Source organism: Prunus persica, chromosome G7 (assembly GCF_000346465.2).
Source record: "Prunus persica cultivar Lovell chromosome G7, Prunus_persica_NCBIv2, whole genome shotgun sequence".
Classification (NCBI taxonomy): domain Eukaryota; kingdom Viridiplantae; phylum Streptophyta; class Magnoliopsida; order Rosales; family Rosaceae; genus Prunus; species Prunus persica.
The window spans coordinates 3,533,123-3,553,359 of NC_034015.1; the positions used below are offsets into that span (position 1 = coordinate 3,533,123).

At 36.8% G+C, this 20,237-nt stretch overlaps 2 protein-coding genes across 2 annotated transcripts; one reads left to right on the forward strand and one right to left on the reverse strand.

The window, feature by feature from the left end:
• LOC18770050 (magnesium-protoporphyrin IX monomethyl ester [oxidative] cyclase, chloroplastic) lies at positions 1,976–4,432 on the forward strand. Its single transcript, XM_020567989.1, has 5 exons — positions 1,976–2,619; positions 2,744–2,808; positions 2,890–3,217; positions 3,472–3,570; positions 4,017–4,432. The coding sequence occupies exons 1-5, from the start codon at positions 2,122–2,124 to the stop codon at positions 4,278–4,280; spliced, it is 1,254 nt and encodes a 417-aa protein (XP_020423578.1). The 5' UTR covers positions 1,976–2,121; the 3' UTR covers positions 4,281–4,432.
• Positions 5,456–14,223, reverse strand: LOC18769432 (probable protein S-acyltransferase 4). The gene is made up of 7 exons (XM_007202955.2): positions 13,775–14,223; positions 13,556–13,699; positions 12,113–12,289; positions 9,032–9,340; positions 8,078–8,296; positions 6,525–7,098; positions 5,456–5,856 (listed from the first exon to the last, which is right to left on the reverse strand). The coding sequence occupies exons 2-7, from the start codon at positions 13,604–13,606 to the stop codon at positions 5,831–5,833; spliced, it is 1,356 nt and encodes a 451-aa protein (XP_007203017.2). The 5' UTR covers positions 13,607–13,699; positions 13,775–14,223; the 3' UTR covers positions 5,456–5,830.

The following is a 20,237-nucleotide window of genomic DNA, read 5'->3' on the forward strand; positions in this document are numbered from 1 at the left end:
AAACTTAATCATAAGGGCATTTTAGTCCAAATTTGAGATTAAACTCACTTAATTCCAATATTTTCACATCAAACCAAATTCATAAAACACCCAATAAAGTTACACAACTTATAAGATTTTCCACAAAAATAATAAAATCAAGTATTATTTTTGAGGTTATTACATAATTAGATCGTAATACATTTTAAGAAATAATTTAAAAAAATAATAAGTAACAAAAAAATATTTTTTTAAAGGATGGTATGAATAAATATACAAATATTTGGTGATGTGTTTAAGAAAAACATGATTATATTTGGTGGTACGATTATATTTCGTGATATGATTATATTTGGTGATGTGATATGTTGTTCATCTTATTTATATATATATATATATAATTGTTGAATTAATAAATGACACAAATTAATGTGCTAATCATCCAATTATAAATTAGGAATGAGTAAAGAAAAGTAAATGAAATGAAACAAATTATATATGTGATTTAAGTGATATAATACTAAACCTAAACTCTTATTTATGCATAATTATATATGTATGCGGGCCTAACGGGCCGGGCTGGGCTTTCTTGAGGGCTGGGCTTTCTTGGGCTTAATTGGGCCGGGCTTCAGACACCCAAGCCCAAACTTAGTCCGGCCCAAGGCGGGCCGGGCCAGGCTTTTATTCGATGGACCGAACAAGCCCCTATTGGCCCATAAACCCGCGGGCTAAATGATGAGGCCTACGTATACGAATACAATAGCATTCAAAGTAGAGCGTGGAGAGGATTTAATCCTTGAGTTGAATTGCTTTTTTTTGAAACTGGAAGATTTCTCTTTGCTTGCTGTAGATCCACAAGGTGAACTCAAGCCACTTTGCTTCTTTTAAAAAGAATAATAAAAAATCCTTTTCTTATGGTTTTGTTTTCTTCTAGGTTTTTTTTAATCTTCAGTTAATCTGTTCTTTTCTTTTTTATAATACAGTTTATAATAATTATTTTTTTTGCTGATTTGGCTCTCTATATATTCGTTTAATCAGTAGCAGACTCGAAAAGGCTGCACAATGTACAACTTGAGGTATGCATTTTGATTTGTTTATTGAATTGATACTTTGATATGCATTTCGATTAGATTAAGTGATATTGATTTTCATAAAATTAATTGATGATTCAATATGAATTTTGGTATACTAATTATGTAATTTATATACTTTATAGACTATAGTCAATTAGAAATAGTGCTAAGATCCTTATTTGTCTTAATTATACAATTATGGAACGGTACTTTAAGGGAAAGTATCTAAATCTTTATTTGAATAATTATGGTAGTTCTAATCCTTCTTCAAATAATCCGGGTAGCCTTTCGAAATTACTTCTCTCTTGAAAAAATTCTGGATCCGCCACTGGTGAGACCATTGGATGTTGAGTGGGCCTTTGATGTTAGGCCATTAAGTGAATTTATTTTTATTTTTTATATACAATTGATAATCTACTTTAAACTAATCTGAACTACGTGGAGGGACATTCGAACTCGGGTGCAGTAGGAGCACATTAATTTTAGCTAACTTGACTAAGCCCATATCTGCCAACGGTTTATATTGGATGAAATCATATCTTATCGGAATTTAAAAATTTTTACATCGATTTGTTTGGTAAAAAAAAAAAACCTAATACACACAAAATTATTTTAAAAAAATTAACACAAAAACAAATTAATACATAAAATTGAATTTACATCTCCGATTGGATGTAAAGTTGCTTTGAGCGATCCATAAGTCAGTCAATTTAAGTCAAACACAAACAAAAGAACTGATTTAACTGAACATGGAATAAAGAAATCTCCCAAAGGAGAGTCGTTTTCCAGTGGAACGGAACCACACAGTCCTATCCCATGTGGCATTATTACAACCAATCACGTAAACAAGACATGGGTGAATATCAGATGCCACGTGTCACATGTCCATTTAAACTCATAGATTTCGTTGGATGAGATTATATCCGGTGTGAACCAATTGTAATTCCCACGCATCTTATCCGTCCACTCCTTTGTGGTGTCTCTAAAATCTTAGTATACAGAGACAGAGAGAGAGAGAGCTCACTTCCATTGCCAACATTCTGCTAGAACTTCAAACTTTGCTCCAAAAATGGCAGCAGAGATGGCTCTTGTAAAGCCCAAGTTTGCTCCAAAAATGGCAGCAGAGATGGCTCTTGTAAAACCCATCACCAATTTCAACAATGTGAGCCCAAAATTCGGAAGCAGCAGAGCTTGCTCATATAACAAGTTGAGCAGCACAATAAGAATGTCTGCAACTGCACAGCCCACAGCCAAAAAGTCCCCAAAGAAAGCCATCAAGGAGACCCTTTTGGCACCAAGGTTCTACACCACTGACTTTGATGAGATGGAGACCCTTTTCAACACTGAGATCAACAAGAACCTCAACCAGGCTGAGTTTGAGGCTCTGCTTCAGGAGTTCAAGACTGACTACAACCAGACCCACTTTGTGAGGAACAAGGAGTTCAAGGAGGCTGCTGATAAGCTCCAAGGCCCCCTCAGACAGATTTTTGTGGAGTTCTTGGAGAGGTCTTGCACTGCTGAGTTCTCTGGCTTCCTTCTTTACAAAGAGCTTGGAAGAAGGCTCAAGGTGAAATTCTGATTCAATTATCATCTCAATTTGCAGAGTCAGATGGGGTTTTTGGTTAATTTGCAAGTTGGGTTATTCTTTTTTTGTTTGTGGTAGTTAAATTTTAAGAGGATTTATGTTGCAGAAAACCAATCCAGTGGTGGCTGAGATATTCTCTCTCATGTCCAGGGATGAAGCCAGGCATGCTGGGTATGCAAGCATTTTGATTTTGTTACTCTTTAATCAATATTTATTAGAATGAATGACCATAGTTTTGCACTACTGCTGCAGGTTTTTGAACAAGGGCTTGTCTGATTTTAATTTGGCATTGGACTTGGGGTTTCTGACAAAGGCCAGGAAATACACATTTTTCAAGCCAAAGTTCATCTTCTATGCCACTTATTTATCTGAGAAGATTGGATACTGGAGATACATTACCATATACAGGCATCTCAAGGAGAACCCTGAGTACCAGTGCTATCCCATTTTCAAGTATTTTGAGAACTGGTGTCAGGATGAGAACAGGCATGGTGACTTCTTTTCTGCACTGATGAAGGCACAACCCCAATTCCTTAATGACTGGAAGGCAAAGTTGTGGTCTCGATTCTTCTGCTTATCGGTAACTTCTTGCTCTCAAGATAACAATTATTTCTTTAGCCATGTAATGTCACAGCTGCACATGTAAGAATACACTTTCTTGTTTGCAACCAAAACCGATATGTGTTCAGAACAAAATATTTTATGGGAAGTTGCATTTATTTCCCCCCTCTTTGCCTACCCAAACAACTGAAATGGTTTAGCATCAAGTTACATAAGGTTGCTCAGCTATCCTTCAACTTCTGTTCCTTCATACTTGACAAATTTATGGTGCAGGTATATGTGACAATGTACCTAAATGATTGCCAACGCACAGCTTTCTATGAAGGCATTGGGCTCAACACAAAAGAATTTGATATGCATGTTATCATTGAGGTGAGCCTGTGGTTCCATAGTTCAAGATTACCAAACCTTGAGAGAAATTTTTTTATTGTAGTTCAAGATATTAATGTTTCTAATATACCAGAAGCATCCTTCTTTCTCACAGCTATAATTTTCAAACTTATTTTCAAGAATGGTAAATCCTCTTAATTCCCTTCTTGGTTGCCAAAATGATGAGGTAGAAAGAGAAAAATCAGAATTTCCTTGTATACCTGAGTAGTTGCAATATCAAATTTTACACTCTTTTTCATTACTCTTGGCAACCAATATGGAGGTAAGAGGTGATGTTTATCGTTTGTTAAACATCCAATCTCTTGTTAGAAGCATGCTAACATCTAGTCTTCTTTCTGGAAGATCATAAGACTGCCTTTACTCCCCTAGCTAGTTGGACATGACAACTTTTGTGCCAAGGTTCAGTAGTGTATTTTCTGTTTACGCAGACAAATCGCACCACAGCCAGAATTTTCCCAGCTGTGCTTGATGTTGAGAACCCAGAATTCAAAAGGAAACTGGACCGCATGGTGGAGATTAACCAGAAGCTGATTGCTGTTGGGGAGAGCGACGACATTCCCTTGGTGAAGAACTTAAAGAGGATACCTATGGTTGCTGCATTGGCCTCTGAGCTTCTGGCTGCATACCTTATGCCACCCATTGAGTCTGGATCTGTTGATTTTGCTGAGTTTGAAACCCAACTGGTGTACTGATTTTTTTGTAAGACTTTCCCTCTCATCCCATATGATGTTAGCGCATAATTTGTATGCCTACAAAACTGCGAAGATGTTGTCAAGTTATCAACACTTACCCTTTGCTTCATAACGTTTAATTTTTTAATGTAAAAATGGTTTCCCTTTGGCAATATTCTTGGTCATATGCTTCAAATTTCTAACCCTAAACCCTAAACATAACTTCCATTAATCCACGGTGATTTATTTTTTATGAAAATAATTGTCTATAAAAAAATACTCCGACCCGTTTAATTCATGGCTTAGACGTAATAAGTATGAGATTTCATTCCCATGTTGAGTAAAAAGATTCTTGGAAGTACATAAGTTACATATACATTTTTTCTTCTAAAACTTTTTGTATTTCTATTTTTTTTGTTCCTTTGTAATAAGGGAATGAGATTACTGTGTATTTCTCATTGTTCAGTGGAGAATTGAACAAATTTGATTCATATTGTTACTACATAAAGCAAATATGGGAATGAGATTACCATGTAATTCTCATTGTTTTTTGAGCGTGAGAATTGAACAAACTCGTACTTTTGGACCACCTATCATTAACAGGACGCTTTGTCAACCATTATAGAGCAAATGTCAATTTCAGCCCTAATACTTTAAACGATTGAGATCATATATCTTAAACTAAGGGATAAAATTGTAATTTCAATTAATATCTCTCATCTAATATTATTTCCCAGTAATTTATCTTCCTAACATCCATCATGTTTTCACACACATTGTGTCAACCATCTGGTAAGTTCTATATAATTGTCTTGAAAATGAAATTAATCTAATCTTTGCTTCCATGCAGCTCTCATAGCGGTATTGTTAAACAAATCAAACCCCAAATGAAAAGTTTACATTTAACTTAGCAAGTCTCAGCACCCCATCCAAAAACAAAACAGAAAAACAAAAAGCCTAAGTGCATATGAGATAAGTCGAAACACATGGTCATAGCAGATGTTCTTTTTATTTATTTAAATTTTTTCCTTTTGTCAAAGTTTGGAAGAGGGAGGCGAGATGTACCATTAGGGTTCAAACCTGAGATCCCTAATCTGCACGCAAATGCTCTTACCACTAAGCTATAGACCCATTCGCGGATGTAGCATAGGTTATATATACAATATTAAATATCATATAGCAAACCAGAAAGAATATTATCCAATGAAACTTGGAGAAAGTCAATCCAGATTTCTTAAAACTATGGAAAAACCAGCAGTCTGTAAGTCATCAAAAAGGCAAAATAAAATAAACACTACTGAACATTAAACCACTATGAACACCATTCCTTGCAGATTTCTGCATTATTGTAAACACAGGAAGACATTTTACAACAATCATGAGTCAGAATTTTATCATGGGACAATGTAACTGTATGAACTCTCCTTTGCTTTCCAGCATCAAAGTGACCAACTACTGTAACTGTATTAAGAAAGACGTACCTGCTTACCTAGTTTCTGACTACCATAACTACTGAAACAAAAGATCCTTTGGAAACCGAAAAGAAAGATGCTTCACGAGATGCAAAAGCCCTAGAAGAGATCTGTTGTAGCCAAACCTGTCATTAAGGGACGAAGGTCAAGTAGAATGCAGAATAAGAATGATAATTCAGAAACAGGACGAGTAACACCAAAAATTATACTAAACACGACATGTACACAAAGCTGAGGGATGTTGAGGAGTATCAAAGGAAATCTTTTCCAATATGTTTTCTGTGGCATTTAGAAGAGTATTTCATATCACACCGCACATAAAACTAGCATCAACAAGAACAAATTTTAAATTATCAAGGGTGATGAGTGTAAAACAGTTAAGACAGGTTGTTTCCTATGCCAGTTGATTAAACCAAGCAAGCAAACTAATAAAGATATAGTTTAGTATTTGTCCACATTGCATTACTCTTCCATTAGATAATCATGTTTTCTCTCTTTCTTTTTGCTTGTTCTTTATGTTCAGAAAAGATGGAGCATATGATTAGAAAGCTCAAAGAATCTCTATTTTCGCTGCATATTTTTTTGTTATGTTATAGAAGAACCAGTTAACTGAAGATGCAAGTCAAAAACTCAAAATAATCATTTTTGAAGCTGACATAACCCACTTAAGTGACTTACTAATATAAGGAACTAAAGTTTGAGGTCTGAAAGTATAAGAATCCTACATTTAAAAAACAGACCAAAAAAAAAAAGACTCAAATGAAAATATGGAAATAAAATAAAGTTAAGAAACCTTCATGCTTGGTTTTAGGATCGTTATTTCCACAATCAGCTTCCTCATTTGCTCCATCCAAGGAAATGGTGCTCTGTACAGATGCTCTCAATTCATCTCTCGGAGGTGAGCTTCCCACAGAATCTCTCACTCCATCCCTTGTAGTAACACTTTGCACAGATTCTGTAATTTTATCTCCATCCATTGAGTATTTCACAGATTCTTTTGCTTCTGTCTGAATGGGAAAGAAAGTGTCAAAAGCAGGTCCTCGTTGTTCCCCTGCATTCTTCAAATCATCCTCCAAATCATCATAGTCAAAATTCAGCAAAAGGTTGGGAATTGGAAAACCATTGTCCTCCGCAATGCCAGTTCCCATTTCAATATCAATTTTCTCCTTTGAGCCCATAATACCTTCATCAAGATTTGGAGTCACAGATCCTGCGATCATCTGTTCATCCATTTCAATGAATGATCGGAATCTATTCATTGAAGGAGGGATCTTAGAGAAAAAAACTTCTTTGATGTTCCACATCACTCCTTTGTTATATGGGTTCTCCTTCTTATCATATCGGTACCGGAAGTTTTCATATGTTGTCTGTAACAGAACAAGAATCAGAGAAATAATGTTAGATCAGAATGTACATATCGTCTCTGTGTGTGTAGTAGATGTTACATTCAAGAATACTGACAAAAACACAATGTTGAAACTTTGTATTAGACTATAATGCCCTACTTATTTAAACTATGTCAGTTATTTATTACAATAATATTATTTTAAGGATTAAGTATCTCTTCCTTTTTTTCACGCTCTAGCTCCCTCTTTCGCGTTCCTGTTATTTGTTTCTTCTATTGTTATAATCTCCATAAATAAAGCCTACTTCTGATTGGAACATATGATTCTTGTTCTGAAGAGAAAGCCCATCTTTAATAGCCCATCAGGAAAGCATTTTAACCAAGTCTTTAATACTTTAATCAATACTATAAGCAAACTTTCTCCATTTCCTTAATCAATACGTTATCTGAAAGAAAATTATTATCACTTGATCAGATCAAGTAATTCTCAAAGATATATATAAAATATTCTTCTTAGTAATAAAACCACAATCTCTCAATATTCTTAGCCACGCATAACTAATAACGATAATATTTCCTTGATGTATGTTTTAATTAGGTTTATGCATTATATACTTTTATATTCTAAACAAGAGAATGATTTACTAACTAGCTCTTGGTCAAGTTGTATTCCTCTTCCCAACGGAGGAGGCCCCGAGTTCGAATCCCCTCCCTTCTTGATTAAAAAAACTATTAAATTATTTTATCATTTAAACCAAATGCAAGAATATGTCAATGTGCTAGTACAAAAGATATAGGCTAGAAAATTAAGCTAAATGCATATCGTACTAGATTAACTACAACACTGCAGCTTCACCCATTCGTTTTTTTGGGAGGCGAAGCCATTTGGCCCAAATGCCATCAGCTAAGATCTCCATAGATAAGATTCTTAGAGGGAGAGAAAACCAATCAGATTATATTATTTGCATATTTAGTTTCAGTATATCACTGAGCAAGGTCACCTGGTTTGTGCATATCAAGTAGGAATGGAAGATTGTAAGGCCACCAACAAACCAGATAGCGATGAAGCAGTACACTAAAAGGAAATCTGAGAGGATATCTTTCGACACAGCTTTTGGAACACCGCCTTCTTGAACTATATTTATCCAAGAGAAGACAAAAACATATATGCACAGTATGGTTGAGGTTGATATGAACATGAAGAAGAACCTATAGTTACGCTGCAACCAAGCATATAAGAGGACAGTTAGTTTATGAGTAGACCGCACAATGAACAATTATGCAAAGATTTGGACACCAAATAAATTAAAACCATAAACTTGATATTCAAAACAAGTTGATTCAATTATAGTTGTCTGACAACAAAACTACTTGCGGTTCACGTGTGTGCAGTTTCCAGCTAAACTTTAGATGACTTAGTTACAGAGCCCATAAGGATGTCAAGAGAAATGGGGTAGTACTGTATAGCTGGTGAGATTACATGGAAATAAATCAGGAATATCAATGTAGACTCCCTCCTTTCAAACTAGTGTGAAAAAGTTTAAACATGCTACCGAAAAAGTAACTTCAAGAATTTTAGTATCTAATAAATAAATCTGTGTCAAAGTTTCAAACGATTTTGTGCTGTCAAAGTAAAACTTTGCAAGGATCCCAAGATATATTGGATTAAGTGCTAATAATAAGACTGAAGATATACTTAGACAGCTCCAACTACACAGGTATAACATTCCAGCAGTTATATAAATTTTTAGTTTGTTCCTACTGCAATTCTTGACCGACAATACCTTTGGTCTTTGATAAATATCACTACAGTCAGCCACCATGTTCAAAAGAGTTAACAATGTCCAGGAAGGAAACCCACGTAAAATTATCAGTTCAATTGGTTGTACCCTATTCCAATTTCTCATCACAGGTGGCATAAACATAGAAGATACTCTTTTACACTAATAACTTACAATTCCAATGCATTGGCCAACCCATGGACAATGATGATCGAATCTCTGAACACAATTGTTGCAGATAGAACAGTGAGATACACGAGGAGGGCGATAAAGCAAACAAGTATCACAGTACTTCACTTTTACTGTGTGACCATTTACAATGACATCTTTGGTTCGTGGTAGTTTCAAATGAGGAGTTCTTTCATTAACCCACTCCATTGATGGGGTTGCTAGATCAAATGCTTCATCTGATTCAGGAGGCCTTGAATTTCTAGGGACTATTCCAGGATCCCTACCAGAAGTCAAGAACAGAAATGTTAAATCCTGCACAGAAATGAGCTAAAGGTCAGATTTCTATTTAAATACCAGAGCAATCAACAATTGTAAGAAAAGAATGTTCAATCATCTTTAATTTATCAAGTGATTGAAATCATATAGTCATCATCTTAGTCTTCAAGAGTGATAAGGCTGCCATTGGGATGCAATCCAAGTGTCCGATGGCTTAGATCCACAACCACAAGAAAAGGGAAACAGAAGTCGCATACAGAACATTTTGACAAGTTAACATCCCTTTGATATGTACAAAGAAAAACGTGATCTGGTACATGAAATAAAAAAGAATCCATATTGCAGAAAGAACAGACTCATTCCAAAGGCTGATTGGAGAAACGGAGGTCTCTTAACATTTGAGTTCTAGACACCCTTATTGATGAGGACATCTTTGTCAAACCCATTAGGGTTTACAAACGAAAGAGATGGAAGAGGGAATTATTAATTAGTTTCCTAATTTATTTGTTAGTTCCTAGGTTCTCTAAGTTTTCTAGATTTCATTAGGATTTTTAGTTTTTCCAGATTTCAGTAGGATTTTTAAGTTTCTTATTTTATTTGGATTAGGATTTCTTTCCTAGAATAAGTTTAATTTTCCTTTTCCCTCTAGGGTTAGATTATTATAAATACCCCGTCTATGTAATTCATTATGGAGTTGAGTTGCTGAGATATAAAGAAAAGTTTATTTTCCAGAGATTGGAGACTACTTGGTGTGAAGCCAAACCCCTGGAGTGATTCCAGACCTATCCCTTTTGTTCTATTTTCTGTTTTCCATTGTTTTCGCTTCCGCTAAACTACCTAAATACTCAATTCACCCGTATCCTACATCAAATTTGTTTTCAAATCTGTTTTTCTGCACATTGTATGTCGAGTGTATGACTCCAACTATGGTTGGTAAGACAAACATGCCAGCAATGGTCTATGAACGGATTGTTCATATGCCAGAAACTCTAACAAAGCAAGTGGCAGATTCCGAAGAACGATTCAGACTCATGGATCATCATCTTGCAAAACTAGAAGCATCCAAGCACCGTTATGTGGAAAAGTTTGACGTGATCAATATTTGTTCAAAGAAGGAGTCTCAAGAACGTCAATCCATTGATGATTGGAAACAAGGAGAAATTTGGTGAAAAGGTCTTGCTGAAAAGCTCTTCGAGGTAAGTCAAGCGTGACGCACTCCATCTATTGGCTTGTACAAAGACCTAAGGAACTGAACCTCCTTATAGTTATAGAGGCTTTTCAAGACAATACCATGGGGATTCAAGTAGAAGCTGCTGGTCAAGGTGAGTTTAAGGAAGAAGTGTGTAAGCCTGAACTTCTTGCTAGTGTTGTCGACATTAAGGTTGTATCTGGTGATATTTTTCATCCTATGATGACACTAGTAAGTTGCCCATTGATTGAATCACCATTCAGCAAAGGCGGGAAAGTGTAACTGATCAGTCGGCATTCCTACAACTCATTGATTTTATCAGATTCGGGAGGGAGACAGAGGATGAGTCTATATGTTTGCATGCTGATTCCAGGAATGTTATTACAATTCTAACTTGCCGGAGTCGAGTTCTTCTCAGCCAGGGAGAATTGATGAGGACATCTTTGTCAAACCCATTAGGGTTTACAAACAAAAGAGATGGAAGAGGGAATTATTAATTAATTTCCTAATTTATTTGTTAGTTCCTAGGTTCTCAAGTTTTCCAGATTTCAGTAGGATTTCCAAGTTTCCTATTTTATTTGGATTAGGATTTCTTTCCTAGAATAAGTTTAATTTTCATTTTCACTCTAGCGTTAGATTATTATAAATACCCCGTCTATGTAATTCATTATGGAGTTGAGTTGTTGAGATATAAAGAAAAGTTTATTTTCCAGAGATTGGAGATAATTGGTGTGAAGCCAAACCCCTGGAGTGATTCCAGACCTATCCCTTTTGTTCTATTTTCTGTTTTCCATTGTTTTGGCTTCTGCTAAACTACCTAAATACTCAATTCACCCGTATTCTACATCACTTATACTCCTTCAGTTTGTCATTTAAACATTAGTACATTATCAAAGGCCAAATCTTGCTGATGTAATGCATCATTGTCCATCTGAAAGTTGCCTCACATTCAAAAGCTTTGAGCTTATAACCATGTCCATCGTAACAGCTTTAGCGTTATCTTCCTTCGAAAAGGTTTTGGATCTAATCCACGGGGAATGGCTGCCCCATTATGTGTGATGTACCTTTCAATTATAGTAGAGAAGTTTATATTGACTCAGAATGGCTTATTACGTAGCATTAAATCTGGAGACAGAAAGAACAATGGTAAAAGTACTAAGCCATCATCAGTGGGCAGGTGTAATTTTTTTGATTGCCACTTAAAGCAAAATCCACATTCATATTTCCTTCCCAAGACCCAGGTTTTCCAGGACAGCCACAAGTAATGGCATTTCTGGTGAAATAGAGGCTTATGTAAATAGCCATATAGTATTTATTCGTTTTAATGATCCTCATGGCCTAATAGATGTTTTCCTCTACTTTTAAGACGGGAGTTATCCTATGGATGCTGCTATTAATTCCAAGGCAAGGATTCAAGTTTTGAGTTTCAATAATAACTTAACCAAAACTAAGTTGGTAGACTACTGAGATCTTAACTGTTAACTCTTAGGTATCTCATAAGAAATGGTGAAATAGAGGTTATGCGAATAGCCACATACAGAATAGGCCTCTGACTACAAACAACTGTGTATAGAAAGAAAAGGAAAAAGAAATAGAAAAAAATAAAAAAGAAGACTTACCAAAACAGCAAGGACTGAGCCAACAATTAATACAGGATAATCTGTATTCTTCCCATGTTTGATTTTAAGATAAACCTTTATACAAAAGGCAACTGCTGGGCCGGCAACAAGAAGTGTGGACAGAAGAAGAGATGCCACATCAGGACCAAAAATTAATCTCCCACCACAGAGAAAGTTCTGAAAAAATCAATCAAATGCCCCATCAGTAAAAGTACACCAAACAGGATTTGGGTTTTAACAATATTCAAACTGGATTTGGACGTTTAACAATATTCAATAAGTATACATGTATGTCAACTCCTGGCCTATCTTCAGCTAAAAGAATAGTCCATAAAGCTTTCATTAATGAAAGATATAGCCAATACAATTACAGAGAAAGGGGAAACATAAACTTAGTGCTGATCAGCGAAGGAAATTTAATGATATCCATGTCCATCAAAGAACCCTGACAAACTATGATGATAAATTTTACTTTTAAATGAGAATCGAAATTTATTTTGAAATTTCATCTCCAAAATCAGTCACATGAACAATATGCTTGGTGAAAGGTGAACTACCAATAAAGTAAAGTGCATGCATAAATCAAATGCACCAGGCTTCCAAGTAATGATCAAACGTGCCATACCAAGAAATGATCAATAAATTTAATATTGTACGACTTGAATTAATACATGCATTCATATATCTGCAGATATAAGAGAAAGGAAGAAAATATGCATGACATGATAAATACTGATTATTCATTTGTTTTTATATTCAAAATTAGTCTTTCTATTCCTTCGCAGATAGGAGATAAATCAACTACACACGCCATTTTTCTGCTTACTAGATTTTTGAGGGCTACTACATGAATCTTGCTTTACACTACAATCTTTCTTCCACACTACCACGTGAAATAATACATAATTATTTTGCTTTATCTGTTCAGTACATGCGTACCTTGTCTGCAAAATCTTGGTTGAAACGCATAAAATTCACTCAAAATAACAAGTAACCACACTAAGGAACAGATGAATGAAAGAAACAAATATATGACCTTATTGGCAAGAATTTGAAATCTAGTATTTAACCTGGACTGCGACCCAGAAAGATATATCTTTTGTTTCTAGTCATAAATATAATCAGGAAATAAGTAAGGCCTTCTTGTGCCGCAAGAGGGGAGGGGGTAATTAAGTAAAGCCAGTCTAGCTAGAGTGCATCTTAAAAACAACTGCCTCACCATAAATTTAAAGACAAAAACACACACAAGAGAGAGGAAAGAAGATGATATACAGAGAGATTAGTCAAATTCATAATATCATCCTCTTCTCTCAGTAACAAAAGCAATGCACGCAGATAAACCAATACAATTCGTGCTGATTAAAAAACAGTTGCAAGTCAAGAACAGTAAACCCAATTGAGAGAGAGAGAGAGAGAGAGAGAGAGAGAGAGTGAGAAACTCACATTGCTTCCTTTCCAGACTTGGTATAGCCTCTTGGGTTTATTCTGTGCCATACCATCAATGGATAATATGAACCCAGATGCCCAAACTCTTCTATTCTCAACTCCCAAACCCTCTGTTCATCACAATTCGACTTCCTTCCTCCACTACAAAACCCACAACACCTTAAGAAAACCAATTCAAAGCAAATAAATGGGGTTTTTGAGTTTTACATGATGTACCTGTAAATGAGCAATTGAGCACTGAAGAGAGAGAGAGAGAGAGAGAGAGAGAGAGAGAGAGAGAGAGGGAGATGGAGAGAGGCTTTTGGGTTTGGGATCAAAACCAGCTGCCTCTGCCCACCACTTTTTCTTGAGACGGATTATACTAAGGCAACAGAGAAACAAGATTTTCTCTCTGTCTGTCTGTGTCTTTCTCTCTCTAACTCTCTCTCCCTCTCTCCCTCTCTAACACGCTGCCAACGATGACATCCGGGCGGATGTTCCAATTTCTCGCGGCTTTTCCGCGCCCAACCAACGTTTTTCTTTTTTTTTTTTCAAACAATTATTTATTTTCAAAATTATTATTTTTTGATAATTTATACGTCAACTATTGTATTGATAACAAAATTAATCAACTTTGGCAACAAAAAGACAAGCAAAATTAATCAGTATTTCTTTTGCTCTCTTTTTTGCATCAATGTTGCTCAGCCACTGCCAGTACACCAGTCTAACCAACGTGCTGTCACAACCTTTTTTTTTTTTTTTTTCGGGTATTACTCGTTACAACTATTTTTTCTTTCTCGTCGTGCATTACAATATTCTTGTTCATATTACATACGCGTGTTCACTTTTTTTTTTTTTTTTTTTTTTGGTTCTACTTTTTTTTTAATTTTAGTGTTAAGTTTTTCTTATTAGCAGGGGTTTTTTTCGAAGGAAAAATCATTACTAAGGAAAGATTACAATAGGGCAGTTACATAAAGTAAGCTCAAAATACTCGGGTTGGAGAGATCTAGGCATAACGCATCCTTTTTTTTTTTTGGGTCACTTATTAGGTAAAGGGAGAAGGAAGTATTATATTGAGTTGTCTAAAAATTGTCTCTTACATGAATCAAACTCGAGTAAGAATGTCCAAAGAAATACATGGTCGAGTTCCTCCATTCAAGCAAGATGAGCCTAATAAATGCACCTTAAAAAAGGAAAAAAAAGCCCAAACAAAGCCATCAGAAGGCCACATTAGACATAAAGCCCATTCTAGATATAAGGTCAACTAAAGCCCACAACAAAAACTTGGTTGTTAGCAAACCCAAGGACAAAGTTAATAGAGTTGTCCTGCCATGAAGACTTGGACAACACGCGAAGGTTGAAGGGAGAGCCTGCCACCACACAAAAACACAGGAACAAAAACAACACCCACAAATTTGCTAGAACCGAACTCGTCGATGCACCAAAATGAACACAACAACCAAGGAAAAACACCACCCCAAACCAATGGAGAAGTAAATAGAAACAAGGAGGTGGTGCATGCACCCAACCTAAAAGTCTACACATCTTTTTAGAGGTACGCAAGAAATCATGTTAAGGGTTGGTAGCTACATCCAGAGGGTAAGCCCAAATCAAATAGGGAGAGAGAGATTCTGACTGAAGGATGGAGAACATGGAGTTTCAATAGAGAGAGGAGTGAAATAGGGACTTGTTAATGGAAAGACTGACGGTAGGTATGGAAGTGGTAAGAAAATCAACTTTATGAATGCGGCTTAGATAAAAAAATTTAATGTATCGAACTCTAAAAATCGATAAACTTTACCATAGTAAAGTGAAAATTACCCTAAGTTTTTTTCAAGGACACCTTGTAGGACTCATTCCCTATACTAATTTCAATGATCCGAACCATTTATCTTGCAAGACTCCATTCATATATCATCCTTGAAAAAGATTAAACAAAATGAAAATTTAGAACATTTAGGTAATGATGAAATAAATAGATAGTGTTTTTAAAAAAAAAAAAAACACACCGATAAATCACTTCCATTTATTCCAACAATTAAATTTTTTTCCAATTTGGAGTTTTTTTGTTTTTGTTTTTGTGTGTGTAAAGAAGACCTAAAAAATTGGCGGTTTGAATCACTAAAAGTACAATATCTTTGGACCCTTACATGATGTCCCACAAATAAAAGTATATGAGGGACTCCTCAATTGAAGTACCCTCTCTACATAATATCACATATATGTTTTGAAACCTAATTTAACCCCAACAAAAACTACACTATAGAGGAAAAGGACAACAAAATAAAAAGGGTTAATTACAATTTTGGTCACTTGGGTTTGGCTTGAAATCAATTTTAGTCACTGTGATTTCAATTTTTCCAATTTTGTCCCTATACTTGCAGTCGTTAACAAATCAGGTCTGTTAATAGGTCAAATAGCCGAGCCTATCAAAAGATGCCACTTGGGCAAGGTTGGGGTGCTAGTGTATCGACCCGACTAGATTGACCACCTAAGTTACTGTTAATAGGTCTTAGAGCCAAGCTTATTAGAGGACGCCACGTGGCCAAGGTGGGCTGCTTATACACCGACCTTACCAGGCTGATCGCCTTAGGTCCACTATGACGTCATGAGAACAGAAAGGCAGAAGCACTAGTATACCGACCCAACCAGATCCCTATTAGACCAAGTCACTTCACACACCTAATACCAGCACAGTGGCTGAGAAAGGGCATTTAATGCTTTCACATCCATGTCAGGTGTCGTCTTGTTACTTGGTCCTTCAGACTTTTGCTCCAATCTGAAAATTAAACTCTGTTTCTCTTCCGCAGCTCACCCTCAAGCAAACGGCCAAGTGGAAGTTGTTAACAAACTCCTCAAGCGTACACTCAAGAAAAAGTTGGAGGCCAAGAAAGGGGCTTGGTCGAAACTACTACCAGAGGTCTTGTGGGTCTACCGCTGCACCGAGCGCACTTCAACAGAGGAAACCCCATATTCTTTGGCCTTTAGGGTCGAAGCAGTCATTCTCATTGAGGTCGGTGTCCCCACACATCGGGTCAACCGCTATACACCCAAGGTGAATGTGGAGCAGTTCTCTCTTAGCATGGTCCTATTGGAAGAGCATAGACTCTGCGCTACTCACCATCTCGCCACGTATTAGCCATGAAACAATTCGGTATTACAACCAGCATATCCACGAGCGTAACTTCTAACCAGGGGACTTAACTCTCCACAAAGTACTACTTAGAACCAAGGATAGAACTGTTGGTACCGTAGAGGCCAACTGGGAGGGACCATACCAAGTCCTCGATGTCGCCTAACCCGGAATGTATCAGCTCACGTAATTAAATGGCAAACAATTGCCATATCCATGGAAAGCTGAGCACCTAAGGAAGTACTATCCTTAGGCACAATAGGAGACTCCACCCGATCATATTACTATTTTGTTTACCATCTACTATGTTTTCTTTTTGAGCACTACACATGGTTGCGAACTACCTGACTCAGTGTTGTGCTCGGTTCGAAATCCTTGTACCCTACTTATTATGTGATTAATGGAATCTTATGTTTTGTCATTCATTTCTTGCAAAACCTTTGGTTTGCTCTGCTTTCGCAATCCTCACATACCAAACATAAACTCAATACTTGTGAAAATAATACAAATAAAATATCCATCCTTAACTAAAAGAAATCAAAATATATAAACTATCAACATCCAATATTATATTATTCAAAACATAATTACCCCAAACATTACTCCAAACTAAAAAAAAGCCACAGTCAACACGTCACAAAATTACACCGAGCCCGACCAAGGGCTGGCACATTGTTCCTAATTTGTTACAATAACTACAGGGCAAATGGGGTACAACACAAATTCAAACATCTCTAGCTTGTACCCTATCAGGTACTACGACCACCCCAACCTCTTCCTAAACTACCTCAGCCACTGGCTCAATCGGGTCGGCACCTTGAACAACTGGGTAGCCACCCTGAACAACAGGGTCGATCTCGGGAGCCATCACCTCCATATGCGACCTTTCACCTTGTTCTGCTAGGTTCTTCTCAGCATCATTATCTAGGAAGCTCCAATGTAAGGAGATGTATTTTTTGCCAACTTTCTCAATCAGGTCAAAATACCCCTCAACCCACTGACCAGCGAGCCTATCCTGATACTACGACTATCCTTCCGATACCTTTTGAGACAGATACTAATGCTTCTAACATAGATAATGTCTGTGAGATTACAAGGCATTCCCCCGAGAATGTAGATACATCGTGGGAGTATAACTTCAATTCCTTTTTTGACAGTGACGTGAGAATACTTAGATCCACTGATGAGCTCCTTCCATTGCATCACGTATTCCCAGGCTATGAAATATTTCGAGGTGCGCAAGTATTTCCGAAAACAGTGAAGGCTTTGGGTAAGTTTTGGACAATAGCTATTGTGTTGGCAGATGGTGGAGATTCAATTTTGGAGTTGAAACATGATTCTTGGTAATTGTTCTCCTGTAGATGGCTTGTTGGGTTAGTATTACTTGGTTTGTCAAGAAAAGGATAACTGCTTGCCACTAAATCTTCCTACACTTGACGTAAGCAAAAAGGAAATTTTGTATTGTCTGGTAAAGGGTTGATTTATGAATTTACTTGTTTGCTTGGCATGGCATGGCATGATTTTTGTCTAATATATTCTCTTGTTCCTTTGTCAGGCTTGATTGAGAGACTCCGTGAGAAATGCCATCTCTTTACTGATTTGCTAGGAACTTAATAGCATGAAGATGAGTTTTTTTTTTTTTGGTTGCTTTCACCTTGACTTGCAATGTGAAGGCTTATTGAGGATTTGAATTGCTTGACAGGGAGACTTTTGGGTGAGACAGAGAATGAGCTAGTTGTCGAGATTGCTCTGAGTTTTTTTATTATTTTAAATTTATTAAAATTTATTTATTTATTTATTTTAGAGATGCAATGAGTTTGTTGAATTGTTACAAGGATGGACTGAGTCTTAAAGGTTAAGGAGCACATATGCAGGATGTTTGAAAAGGTTTGAAATAAGGCAAGTGCTTGAAAAATGTTTAAGATACTAAAAGTGGCAGAAATGGTGTTGGGTGAATGTATATAGCTTGGACTTGTTGGAAGATGTGAATAATGTTGAATCACACATCTCTTGAAATCGAGGTAAAGCTTGGTTTAGCATTAGAAACTTTGAAATGCTTGTGCTTGACCCCCTTTTTTTTCACTTGGCAGGAAGCCCCTAAGTCATTTGGATTTGCATTTTTGCTTCTTTTTGTTTGTTAGATTTGCTTGGCATGACTTTCTTCCTTTCTCTGATTTTGCTTGGTAGGAAGCCCCCAAGTCATTTGAATGTGCGGTTGGTTGCACAGCTTGTCAGTGGTATGAATATTGAATTTGCCTAAGCCCCTATGGGCCTTTCACAAGGTGTTTTGTCTGAGAAGGCTTTAAATTTTGTTGTAGTGCAATTGCATGAATACTAATTCTAAAGCTTATGATTTTTCAAGAGCCACTGCAAGACTAATGGCCCAGTCCCCAGCAGAGTCGCCATTTATGTGGCGGCCTTTTTGTTACAGCAGCTCTAAGTGGACTTGGGCCCCCATAAAGAGAGAGTGACGTTGCCCCTTCACCTAGGTTCAAGGACTAGGCCCCAAAATATCCCGAAAGAATGATGATTCTTAGGGAATATTCTGGTCATCTTCAATGGCTAGGTCCTTGCAGGTTTTGATGTATAACAGGTACTGGACTGATTTTGCTTGATTTTGCTATATTGGAAGTGCCTTTCTTGAAGTGAAATATGTGTTACAGGTAGTGAATAGTGTTGGAGAAGATGTTGAAAAAGAAGAAGTTCCTGGCTGCTGTGAGGCATACGATAGCTGATGTTTTGATGTTATACACGTATCATATAAGCTTGGCATGAGAGGCTTGTGGTGTTGGAGCTAAGTCTCCATGAGTTTAGCGAGAGAGCGTTTGCTTGAGTTGAAATGGGATGCTGGATAAAGGATATTTTAGGGTTGGGAATGGTTTCTGGTTGCTGGGAGAAGAATATGATGGTTTTTGGGTTAAGCTTGAGTGTTTTCCAGAGGTGACACTATGGCTTGCTCTATTGTGATTGGTTTTGGGATGGCTTGAGATGGTTTCTGGATAATGTTCATAGCTTGGAGTGGTTTATGAAAGAAGAGAAGCATGATGGAGGAAGGCTTGGGTTTTGTGTGTTTACGGCAATGGTTTTTTTGGAGGATGAGCTTGCTTCATGTTCTTTTTCTTCCAGCGGCTTTTCCGGCGACTCTTTGGATTTCTACGGCATGGCTTGGGTATGGCTTGTTAATCTGTGTTTAAGGATTTGGATACTTGAATGCTGTTGAAGCATGGTAAGGCTTGTTTCTGGGTTTGGAATGGCCAAGGTTATGTGATTTCCAGCAGAGGGTAAGCTTGCCTCTGCCTTCCTGGTAGAAAATGAGGAGATGAATGGGTTAGGCTTAGGTGTCGTATGGCTTGCTGGTTGTCCTCCCCTCATTGGATTATCATTGCTTCTTTTTATAGCCGTTGGAGCTCCAACATTTCTGAAGCAAGCAATGAATGAGCGGGTCCCTAGGCAGAAGTTGATGACACAGTAAAATGATTTATAATGTTTGACTGTGTTTTTAGTGCTAGTAAGTTGGGGTTGAGTAGTAGGCACCGTAACCTATTTTTAGAGCTGCTGGAAGAAAAT